At 35.6% G+C, this 12,351-nt stretch overlaps 2 protein-coding genes across 2 annotated transcripts; both read right to left on the bottom strand.

The window, feature by feature from the left end:
- Nucleotides 1-1,992: 1,992 nt before the first annotated feature.
- On the bottom strand, nt 1,993-6,417 carry LOC133728287 (protein trichome birefringence-like 41). Its single transcript, XM_062155684.1, has 5 exons — nt 6,052-6,417; nt 5,660-5,831; nt 5,368-5,549; nt 2,522-2,680; nt 1,993-2,354 (listed from the first exon to the last, which is right to left on the bottom strand). Exons 1-5 carry the CDS (start codon nt 6,366-6,368, stop codon nt 2,051-2,053), a joined length of 1,134 nt encoding a protein of 377 aa, XP_062011668.1. The 5' UTR covers nt 6,369-6,417; the 3' UTR covers nt 1,993-2,050.
- An 849-nt stretch (nt 6,418-7,266) lies between these two features.
- On the bottom strand, nt 7,267-11,883 carry LOC133728286 (protein trichome birefringence-like 41). The gene is made up of 5 exons (XM_062155683.1): nt 11,537-11,883; nt 8,750-8,921; nt 8,117-8,292; nt 7,890-8,048; nt 7,267-7,760 (listed from the first exon to the last, which is right to left on the bottom strand). The coding sequence occupies exons 1-5, from the start codon at nt 11,818-11,820 to the stop codon at nt 7,466-7,468; spliced, it is 1,086 nt and encodes a 361-aa protein (XP_062011667.1). The 5' UTR covers nt 11,821-11,883; the 3' UTR covers nt 7,267-7,465.
- Nucleotides 11,884-12,351: the final 468 nt, after the last annotated feature.

Raw genomic sequence — 12,351 nt, 5'->3', positions numbered from 1 at the left:
ATTGCAGATACAGATCGAAACGCAGAGCAGAGGGACAGTATAAGAGCAAAACCAACGTTTCTTAGGCTTATATGTAATATCAGTTATCACCTGAATTGGTAAAGGTGTTATTAATTGTTTTCATTTGGTACATCGCTTGGAGACGATTAATGCCATCTTTTTCCTATGAGCGTTTTCATCAGGTTGAAATTAAGTAGGTATAAAGTTTAATTTTCATATATCATATTTATTTATTTAATTTCCAAGGATTTAATATATATTATTTTCCTTTTAAGAAACTCTTTCCTTTTGCACGTACATTTTTTTTCTTTTGTCAGCTTACAATTTTAATTGTAATCAGATAAAGAAATATCAAAGTACGTAACTGAATCTGTCGAATAATACATATTAAAATTATAAGAAAGTAATTACTATTGAGTGGAAAAAGTCTAAATTTTGTTTGACTATATATTGCAGGGAGACTATGTTTGCACCATCATGCATCTTAAACCACATGATTTAGCAATCTATGTCAAATTATAATTTTCATCTTTTCTAAAATTAATTCAGTGAAATTTCCCATTTTATTGTTTCTATTTTCTTTTGTTTTTTTGAGTCAAGCCCCTGGCGCGAAATAATATATTCATCACAAGCTAGAATAGGCCGTTACATACTCTTCCGCTACCATTTAAGGACATAGACAGACAAGAAGATAGTGGTAATACCATAGTGGTTCATAGAAATAGATCTATTCATTATACATTCAAATACGTAGAGGTAGCGGGGATCCTCCATTGATACTACGCCACAGCGGCTAGAGATCTAGGTTCCTAGTACAATGAAAATTATTGTAATTAGACAAAAAAAGCTAAAAACATAGGGTTAGGCCCAAGGCCTAAACCCCAGCACAAATTAACAATGGACTAGGACAAAACCCCAACCTAAAAACTCGAGGTCCAATAGGGTAGTCACCATGGAGATCACTCTAGGCACATCATCCTAGTTCAGGCCAGTCTACCGTCTCCTCCCATCACCCCTGTCGTACGTCACAGTCTGGCTGAGTTCAGTCAAACCCACATTGTTACGATTCACACCGCCACGCCATCTCATCCCCGCAATCCAAACCGTCTTGAGCCACGCCGCCACAACCTGCATCACCACGTAACACCATCCTCGATCCAGGCCTCACAACCCCATATATACCGCCATCGATCAAGACCTATGGCGCCATCAATCCAAGAAATCATCAACAGGGCTCGATTACAGGCCTGTACAACACGACCACCGCCTTCGCCACCATCCCAGTCAAACAATCTGACAAAATCCGAGAAAATCCCTCCGACAGAGTCCCATGGGCAGTAGATATCGATCTCCCGTCCGGCAGCAAACTCCATGATGGTGGTGAGGCCGAAGGCCAGCACAGATGTTCGAGCGCCGCCGGATGAGAACAATTTTGCAAAACGGAGTACTTCCGGCTTTAGGGTTTCTCTAGAGGTCTTTTTTTAATTATTAGATTACATATTCTGTTTTCTTTTGTTGTTAGCCTTGCATTACAAAATAAGGTTTCTTAAAGTAATCAATAGCTCACAAAAAATAAGATATGCAGAAACCAATGGTACATTATAAATTCAATTATTTTTAGATATCCGTTTATGACAAACTTTTACGTACATTAACGAAGATCTACTATTGTTGATCAACGTACATTGCTTCCAGTTGTCACACAATAAAAAAAAAATAATAATAATAAAAAAACCATTGCTTCCATAGTTCCATTTCATTAAAGTTCTCTAACAAAGACAGTTTCCGCCTTCAGCTTCATATCCCTCACCATAATAATAGTTACTTATGGTGTCCTAATAATTCATTGTGATTAAACATCCATGTCATGGGCCATATTAAGATGCATTATTTTACACGGAGGTTTACTCTTCCTTGATGCATACACTAATTGTTGTGTATGATGTCTGCATACCATTAAGTAATAGGATAAATGACATGGTAACAAGAATGTCTAAAGAATAATGTATCTCATGATCCGGATCCTTATTGTATTACCTAGCTAGCTCCTTTAGTCAGTAATCACAAGAGTTGCATATAATAGTTCATTCCAGGTATCAGGGACACCACTAAGGCACCAGTGACTACAATCATTTCCCGTTTTCCCACCGAAACCATATACAGATGGGTGCCCGTCTTTTCTCAACTGCGACAGTAACGTTATGTCCAGCAAAGTTGCTGGAGACGACATTTTGGCCAACACATGGTTGACCACAGTTGTTGCTGGTGGTGAACCTCCGGGGTAAGTTGAACCACTTATAGGTTGAGTTTGTCCACTGCAAGTTGCCGAATCAGTGTCGTTCCATTCTTTTCCACTACTCCAACAATAACATGCATGTAAGAAAATAAAATAAAAATCACTTTCAAATTTACGGAGAACATAAACCAAGGAATGAAGAAATAATGTGATAGGAAAAAAATTAATTGAAAGAAAAATTTTAGTGCAATAACCAACAGGGTAAAAGAGATTATTAGGACGTACTTGTAATGTGATGGAGAAATGCCTTGAAAGAAAACTTTGGTAGTTTTAGCATCAACATTAGAGTCCACCCATTTGGACCAAGTAGTTAATCCCTCCCTAAAAGCTGCCAAGCGATCCATATCCTGGAGTATCTTACCTCCTGAGACAATGTAGTCCCATCTGATGAATCATGAGACAGTATATTAATACAGATTCGGTCCTGAGATTTCAGTGGTTGGGGAGATAAAAAAGAATTGGTGTTCTTGATACATTTATATCAAGATACACTATGGTAAGCCTGTTATTCATCATCAGAGTCAACAATATTTTATGGTAATCAGTCAGACACGATAAAACATATCGTACATGAATTAAGTCATTCATCACAGTGTACGTGAAATTGTGAAGCATATAAGACAAAAGGGCTAAATACAAATTACTACCCTGTGGTTTAGGTCCAAAATCAATTCAGTCCCTGAACTTCTAATTTCATCAAAAACACCCCTGCACTTTCAATTTTGATCTAATAGGTCCAAATTGTTAGTTTTCCGACAATTGAGTTATTTAACTTGTTAATGTGGCTCATATATGGCCTATGTTTTATGATGTGGTGTCGAGGTGGTCTGCATAGTCAATTTAGGAGTGAGTCCTACTATTAAAAATAAATAGTTTTTCAACAAATAATCCAACTATAACTTGAACCCATAACAGAATATTAACGAATTGGACCTATTAGATCAAAATTGAAAGTGCAGGGGTGTTTTTGATGAAATTAGAAGTCTAGGGACTGAATTGATTTTGGACCTAAACCACAGGGTACTAACTAGTATTTAGCCCAAGACAAAATTATCAAAATACCCCCTAAATTTGACAATAACAGTCAATTTACGCTCCTAACTTACAATTGTGAGAATTAATCTCTTCAAGAAATGGCTGATTTGCACCCTCTCCAACAAATTCAACATTTTTCATCCAAATATGAGAGCTAATATGGTCTTTTTATATATTTTTATTGTAATTTTTTAAAATAATACAAATAAATGAAAAACAATCATTAGAGGGAGATTCATGCCCTTCCATCTATTTATTTATTTATTTATTTTCTTGTACAATTCTATCTACTTATTTACTCATTCATTCATGACCTTTTTTTTTTTTTTGGAAAATTATGTTTACATTTTATTATTTCAGTAAGAAAATTAAGTGAAGAAATAAAAATTTAGCACTGAACCGAATTGATGAACTACTTTTTTTTGGCACTTATAAAAGGCAATCTTTATAAACTAAAAAAAAGTAGTTCATCAATTCGAATTAGTGCTAAACTTTTATATCTCCACTTAATTTCTCTTATTGAAATAATAAAATGTAGGCATAATTTTGCGAAAAAGAAGAAGAAGATGAAGTCATGAATAAATGAGTAAATAAGTAGATAGAATTGTACAAAAAAAATTAATAAATAAGTAGATGGGAGGGCATGAATCTCTATCTAAAGAATTGTTTTTCATTTATTTTTAGGGTGGTGCTATTCGCACACCCATTTTCTCAATTCACACACCCCTTCTACTTTTCCATTACTTTAATACAATTTTTTTTTTTACAAATTACCCTAACTACCCTCTCTTGTAATTATGTTTCTTTTTCTTTTTTCTTTTTTCTATTTGGCAAGTCAATCATGAATTAAACATCATTATATAATAAACTAATTTTTCACTTGAATGTCATTGCTGATTAGAAAAAAAAAAATGATGGGCAGGACGAAGTGCAATCTGTCAAAAGTTCTGCAATTAGTGTGGCAAAGTTTAGGGCTCAGATGAAAAACATGATGTAACTGAGTTTGAGGATTTAGGTATGTCATCATAACTGCTATACAAAACTGAAGAAAGATATAAGCATATCACATAAACTAAAGGAGATCCTCCAAAACCTCTCACATCTGATTAAGCAATGTTGATTCAAGATACCATTCCCAGTGACATAAAGCATTTTGTAGAGTGATGATATGACTAAATTCAAAACGAAATCAAAGCATCAATAATTTCAAAATTATCAATCAACTCAAGTCAAAACCATGATTAGCAAGCAAGCCATACCAAAATCAAGCTAAGATGAACATAATGCACAAATTTAAAGCTCCTAATCCACCAAATCGCTGAGAAATTGATCTTTTTAGCGAAGAGCGATGGATTGAAATACACTAAATAATTTCAGTTAGAATCTTACCAGGAATGATAGATTCAAAGGGGCTCGAATAATCACTAAATTCATATTTTTCTTTCATGTCTCAATTACAAATCAGATGTAAATTTTTTTCCAAAGATAGGTCTAAAGTGGCTTATTCTTCTATAATTAAACTTCAAAGCATCACGTTAGAGAGATAGAATAACTATGCTAGAGAAGTTTTTGATGGAAAAGAAAAAAGAAAATCGTAAAGAGTTTTGAAGTTCTCTGTGTCTGCAGGAAAATAAGGGTTTAGGATTTTGGGATGATTGACTTGTCATATAGAAAAAAAAAACAAAAACAAAATTGCAAAGGAGGATAGTTAGGGTAATTTGTAAAAAAAAAAAAAAAAAAGTAATGTGTGAATAGAGAAAATAGGTGTGCGAATAGCACCACCCTATTTTTATTAATTGTTTAAAGAAATAAATATAAAATGACCATGTTACCCCTCATATTTGAATGAAGATGTTGAATTTGACAAATGGGGTGCAAAACGGCAGTTTTCGCCAAGTTCAGGGTGTTAATTTTTACAATTGCAAGTTAAGGGTATAAATTAACAATTATCGCCAAATTTAGAGATTATTTTGGCAATTATGCCAACATATAATGCACGAGATATTCTCTTGCCAAATATCATTTGGGGGTCTTACGGTTGTTTGCTTCCTTTATGGAGCCACCAATGCCAGGTATTGAAGATAAGCATGTCGTATCCTTTCCATGCATTTCCGTTTTCAATGGAGTCAAGCTTTAGAACCATGCTGCCGCCTGTCCTTGTTTTCACTAGATCCACCAGAAATGCATTGCGAGACATCATAACAGAAACTTCAAATTCCTGTAGATGATTCAGTTCCAGTGGTTAAAGGAGAGTTGAAGTGTATATATAGATATATTATATATTATATCATCAGTACTTTTGATTGATTATCAGATTGAAAAACTCACAGGTAAAGAAAACGTAGAGAGGTCTCCTTTCCTAGTTAAAGTGTAGTTTGTTTTGGGCACTGCAGAATGCAGCATGCATGTTAGTGACTGCCATTGGTTGAGGATTAGAGAGTCCCCTACGAATAGTATCTTCTTCCCTTTCAGCCTCCTCAACATGTCCATACCATTGAATCTGCACCATTTTTATAATGCAAAAATGAGAATCTAATTGCAATGTTCTATGCCATTAGTTAAATCATTACCATTACAGTGGTTAGCAAGACAGTGGTTAGCAAGCTAAAGCGCGAATATAGAGTTGACCGAACTCCTAACTTATAATCCTAACTCATCTCTCTACATTGAACTATAGAGAGACGGAGAAAGAGAATAATCCTTGGTATACACGCACTTACCTTGGCAAAGCACAAGTGTCTGGCTTCCATCTAAGTTTGAGATACTGACTGTCCGGCCTTCCATTTTTCCGACAGTCAAACTCTTTCTCAACAAAAGGGCAGCTGGAAAAAGTGTCGTAGAGCGGATACGTATCATCATAAACCCAACTCCCTTCAAACAAGTTACAGCTACCGCCTATTGACTGCGACTCATTCACCTGCTTCTTCTGCACTCTTCCACAGCAATACTGTCCATCATGAAGAAGTAGAAGAAGGCACAATGCTAGGAGAACAGCAATGCAAGCAAATAAGCCGAAGCCATGCAGCACCTTTCCCATATTTGCCCGAGAAATTAAAAACTGGGTCTGTTATAACCGACTATCTAGTTCCTTGGATTATATTGTGTGGTGGGAAAGGGATTAGAAAATGTAGCATCAGTTAGTTGGAGTGGAAGACTCCAACATTGTGTAAGGTCGGCCTGTGTTTTGTTAGGTAGCTCTTTGTTTGCATTCGTTTCTGATGGATCACCTAGCTTGGAGACAAAGTCACGCTTTAATTTCCTTAGAGCCATGGGAGGACACAGTACTTGTCATTTTCTATTTGTATTTTCTATAGCTGTGGTGTGGACGCTTTCCAGGCCAGCTATCTCTGGCGTAAAGCATAGTTTCTCATCATTTTTATCCAACAAATTTTTTATTTTTAGTATCTTTTTTTGTTTCTAAGAAATGACTTACAAGCCTAATATATGAAGAAATTGATTAGCTGGCCACTAATAAACAGTACATGATAGATAAGTTAGAAGAAATGATATGAAGACTAACATGTCGGCAGCAATATGTGAAACACAGTTTTGTACGCCGCCTCTACTTTCTGCTTGACAATTACTTGGGCCTTAGTGATCTATGTTATGCAGAGAGTCCAAAGATTTTTGTACGACTTTACTTATAAGTAGTACACGCATTCCCCTCTCTATATCTATAGGATATCATTTTCGCATTGCACTTCAACATTCAATTTTTTTTTTTTAATTTCATCGTCTAAGTAACAACATTTTAACCGCGCGAATTGTAGAATATTTAATATAACCTGACACTCGATTTTGATGCATAAATTCACATGTCTCGTTTCAATGATGAGATGAATAGGTTGAGGTTAAAGTCTTGCATCTTAGCTCACTTCCTTCTTTTACAACTGAAAAAGTTTTTATTAATTAGTGATGATACCCGTTCAAATTGGTTTACTCGGAAGAAAAAGAAAACCTTGAATCCATCCCAACTTTTTGGTTCCAAGCTAACTAGCTAGGTAATCTTAACAATGGGTCCTAAGAAGAATCTTGTAAAGGATCCTATCATTTTTAATCTTGTTGATTTTCTAAGAACTATTTCAACTGTGATCACCTATATTTCCTTCCATGGTGTACACTGAGTAATGTACTTCAAAGAAGAAAATTGTAAAGAATCTCGTTCCAAGTATCTGGGACTCCGCAAAGACACCAATGACTACAATCCATCCCTGTGCGGCCTCCCAACCCATAAATTGAAGGGTGGCCATCTTTACGAAGGAGGGAGAGGTTTGTTATGTCCAGCAATGTCACAGGCTTTGTGATTTTGGTTAAAGCATTCTTCAGCACACCCAGAGCTGGTGGCAACCCTCCTGGGTAGGTCGACCCCAACAAAGGCTCCTTCTGCCCCTCGCAAGTCCTTGCTTTTGGCTCACCCCAATCAGTCCCACTGAAATTAAGACAGCAGAGAAAATTAAGAGATCTTATCAACCGTAGTAAAATCGACCCAAACAGGTGCTTAAAGATCTAATTCTTATATGCTTATTATTAAAGATGATTATAGTAGATAGGATCTTACTTGTAATGGGAGGGTGAAATCCCTTGGAAGAAAACTTTAGTTTTTGCAGGATCAACGTTTGTATCCACCCATTGACTCCAAGTTGTGAGTGCCTTCTCAAAAGCAAGCATCCGATCCATGTCTTTCATAATCTTGCCTCCAACTTCAATGAAATCCCATCTACAAAATCATAGTATTTAGTTTTATTATCGTCTCCTGTACAAGTTAATACAAATTTAGATACTAACGGTTGCGAAGGTCCTCTGCGATTCCACCAGTGCCATGTGTTGAAGATGAGGGTGTCGATTCCCTTCCACAACTTGCCTCCCTCAATTGAATCAAGCTTCAAAACCCTACCAATGTTTTCTCTGACAGTATCTACTAGATACACATTGCGGTCTAGCATCACTTTGACTCCATAATCCTGCAGTATAATTTGAGATTTGATTATACACTAATCAATTTCATGTTCTAGCTATTGACCACAAAAATATAAAAGAAGAAGAGGACCACATGCATATGCATGTTTAATGCTCGGTGGATCATGACAAAAGAGAATAGGAAGATGAAACTTCATGTGAAATAGACTTAAAATTGGTCCCCGGATAGGCCTAATCAATTATGTGTGGAAAATGACTTCCACATTGCTTTGCAAGTGGCCAATCAAGATGAAATTAATGGAGGGTATTCATCTTAATGGATGATGTGACTTCAATTCAATTAAGTTGGGAATGGAGTAATTAAATTACTCAATCATCAATCTCATATGCTGTGTTGTCGTAGTTTTGATTTGTATCACCAGATATTTGTTATGCTCACAATACTATATGAATATAGGAGAAAATAATGACTAAATGAGAAATGGGATGAGTTTTGCATACCGTAAACTCGAAATTAGAAACATCTTCCTCTCTAGTGACATTGTATTTAGCTGTTGGCACAGCTGAGTGAAGCAAGCACGTCAACGATTGCCATTGATTCCGGCTCAATGAATCTCCAACAAACATGAAGCTCTTCCCTCTAAATTTTTCTAAAAATGCTTTGCCGTCAAATCTGCACAAGCAAAGTTATCAAAATGAATTTCGATTTGGATTTTCATAGAGTTCAAACTAACTACTCTAGAACATTCTTGAAAGAGCGAGTGACTTGCTCATTCTTGAAAGAGAAGATGACTTTGATAGGAAAAAATTGTCAAATAAAAATATTAAATCAGAAAAGGAGAAAAGAGTTTGCAACTCCTTCTATGAACATGATTAGGATGACAATTTGAAAAGAAGCTTATAAGTTAATGTTGAATCCATTAAGTTTAACAATAATTAAATAAAAAAAAGATTACAACTAATGTTTTATTTTTGTTTGTTTGTTAGGACTTCTAACCTAACTTCATTCTACTTCTATTTCAATTCTCCACTCTCTTTCACCATTTAGACTAACTTGAAGAGCTTAAGACAAAGCTCAGCCAATTAATTAAACCTTTGAAGAACTACTAGCTTGAAGGTGAAGTCATCTATTAATTGCAATATATAGAGGAAGCTTGTTGTGAGATGACTGTGTACCAGACAATCAGAAAAGCTTCAATACCATTAAGGTCAAGGGCCATCTAAAAAGTGACCATATTAAACAAGCCTACAACGCAGAGAAAATTGGGCCAAAGAAAAAGAACCAAAACAGCAGCATATAGTAAAGTCAAGCAGAAAGAAAGCCAGCAGTCCCAAAACAATTATGGACCTAATGGTTGCTAGAGTCTGACGCCCACTCCCACTACAGTTGAACAGTTCTGATGGAAAGCAAATTTAAACCATCAATCCATCATCATCATTATTCATTAGGGAGGGACATCCATGACAACAACTTCAATTCCTTTATAAAGGTCAATGACAGTATTGCCAGGCTGGTTCACAACATACTCAAACTGTAACATAGATTTGCGGGTTTCTAGGAGGAAGATGGCGGGAATTATTGTGGATGTGAGACAAATGTTATCCTAAACTTCTATAATCCGCGCTTAAACATCATGCATCTTCCATCCCTCACTATTGTGTATAGGAACTTAGGAAGTAAAAGTCTCCCCGCGGACATGGCTGATCTTCATGATAGGTGGTACGAATTCCTAATCTCTTGGAATTAGAACTCAGCTACCATACGTGTTGCACAATCATTATAAAAATAAAAATAAAAACAATGATTACATACACTATAAAATGTGTACTATTGAAAAGGTTGGATATTTTAACTCCATATTGGCTTAAAATAATCTTTACTTATTGCTTAATACTGTAATATCGTGCGTATAATTAAATGGTATAATTTCAATTGTTTTTGAATTACTCATGTAATGTTAGTTATTAACCTCACACTCTAAAACCCCTGACAAACCTCTCAAGTTTGAAACTCGAGGATCCTAGAAAGTAGAAACAATGCATCATCATAAATTCATAATGCACACAAAAGAAAAGTGTAGCACTCCTCCCTCTCCCCAGAGAATCAAAAGTAGCTGGGGCTAGAGAGCAATGCAATGCCATTACTCACATGATAATATATGACAACCACCGCAGAGCCCCGTGATGAGCTTTATGGTTTTGACTAATTTATAGATTCTTTCGAGCATAACATGCTGTTTCTACTGTAGGTATCTAATGTCATGATCACATCATCACACACAGCTAAGCTCACAAACCAAAGATGTATCATCACCAATCAAAGGCTGCCAGCACCGACATTTTCCCATGCAGCCAAACAATATATCTCTCAGCAAAATGATTGCGGAAGATGCATTACTTTATTCTTTTGCACACAGAAAACATAGATCTGCAAAGCGCGCTAAGTTCACACAGGATGTGTCCAAATAATCCAGGAATGAATTATATAAAATTCATTTCGATCATGTGGTGAGACGACATAAGTCACAAGGGTCCATAGATCTAAACTAAAGGATCCATTCTATATTTCTATTCACCAAATTATAAAGACGCATTCGAGTTCACTATTTTTGTTAGTAAAATGAGAGAACCAAAGAAACTATTCAACTTGTGAAGAATCCAAGTCATTGAAATCGCAATTAGGTAAAAATAGAACTTGATTGAATTTTGTTTTCCAAAACTTGGGCGGATTAATATCTTATAGAAAGTTATGAATTCAAAGGTTATTAAGTTAAATTAAATCTTCAAGTAAGTACATAATTTGTCTGATACCATTTGGGTGAAGAAATAATGTTGACTTTTTTTTTTTATGACAGAAATGAAATGATTATTTTAATTGATCTATGTTTCGTGTGAATAACCATGAGATGATTATTTTAATTCGAAAAATGAAATTCGGATTCAAAACTAATTATAATATGAAAAAGTTGGTTAGGAAAAGTTACGATATAATTACTTTACCAAAATATTATTATATGATATGATAATAATGTAGTATTTTACCTCTGACTCTCTGCCAAAAAGTTAAGTATCGTCAGTAATAAATGTCATTCATCAATTCGCTCAGCTACTCAAATTCATCAAAAAAAAAAAAAAATCTGGCCCAGTTAGCTTTTGATAGTAGTTAGTAAATTGTAATAATCATCATAGTCATTCACTTATATCAACAATTTTCAGACCATTTTTTCCATAGTACAATAGCAATGAAAAACAATGTTGAAGAGGAAAGAGAGGAATGTAGGTACGTACCTCTCTAAGTTACAGTCATGGGGTTGCCATCTGTATTTGGTGTAGTCCTGGTCAGCTCGGCCATTCTTCTCGCAACTGAACTCCCGCTCGATGAACGGACACGTGCTGGGATGGTAGAGTGGGTACGCCTCGTCCAAGACCCATCTCCCATTGAAGAAATCACAGGTACCACTCGTCTCACTGCGTCTTCTTGCACCATTTGCTTTCCGACCAGAAACAAGAACAAGAAGATGGAGGAGAGCTATGGCAGTGAAGCTAAGACTGGTACGAACCGAGGAACCCATTTCTGAGTCCTTACCAGAGGAAGCAAGAGAGAGAGGGAGAGAGTTTGATATGTTTTAGAGAGAGAATGAAAGAGTGTGATGGGAGTTTTATAGTGAGAGAAGATGGGCGGGTAGCGACACCATCATGATGTCCTTTTCGGTTAGTTTTCTCTTTTGGTTAAAACCTGAAGGATTTATTTTTAATTTGGTGTAAATAGGTACAAAGTTTTATTTCAGATTTATTTCCTTTTATATGTTGAGAATCAGATTTATACAGAGCAACCCATTTACTAGCGATATTGACTGAATTAATACCTAGAACCAGGCATTGCGTTACCGGCCGTTATTGGAAGACAATGAAGACAATATCAGACCACATTTATGGGGGAAAAAAAGCATTTGATATATAATTCAACGAATCCCAAGTAGTAAAAGTCTTTGGCATGTTGAATCCCAAACCTCACTATTTCTGCTGGGTAAATAGTATCCAATATTCATAATCAATACATCAAATCAAGCAACTAAATATATAAATATATGTTGAAGGATGTC

Source organism: Rosa rugosa, chromosome 2 (genome assembly GCF_958449725.1).
Source record: "Rosa rugosa chromosome 2, drRosRugo1.1, whole genome shotgun sequence".
Classification (NCBI taxonomy): Eukaryota; Viridiplantae; Streptophyta; class Magnoliopsida; order Rosales; family Rosaceae; genus Rosa; species Rosa rugosa.
This window is presented reverse-complemented; position numbering and strand designations above follow the sequence as displayed.

Coding starts and splice junctions, on each gene's coding strand:
- LOC133728287 (XM_062155684.1), bottom strand. CDS start 6,368: ATGGGAAAGGTGCTGCATGGCTTCGGCTTATTTGCTTGCATTGCTGTT. Junction 5,832..6,051: donor GACACTTGTGCTTTGCCAAG/GTAAGTGCGTGT, acceptor AAAATGGTGCAG/ATTCAATGGTATGGACATGT. Junction 2,355..2,521: donor ATTTCTCCATCACATTACAA/GTACGTCCTAAT, acceptor TTGTTGGAGTAG/TGGAAAAGAATGGAACGACA.
- LOC133728286 (XM_062155683.1), bottom strand. CDS start 11,820: ATGGGTTCCTCGGTTCGTACCAGTCTTAGCTTCACTGCCATAGCTCTC. Junction 8,049..8,116: donor CGCAGAGGACCTTCGCAACC/GTTAGTATCTAA, acceptor ATGATTTTGTAG/ATGGGATTTCATTGAAGTTG. Junction 7,761..7,889: donor ATTTCACCCTCCCATTACAA/GTAAGATCCTAT, acceptor TCTTAATTTCAG/TGGGACTGATTGGGGTGAGC.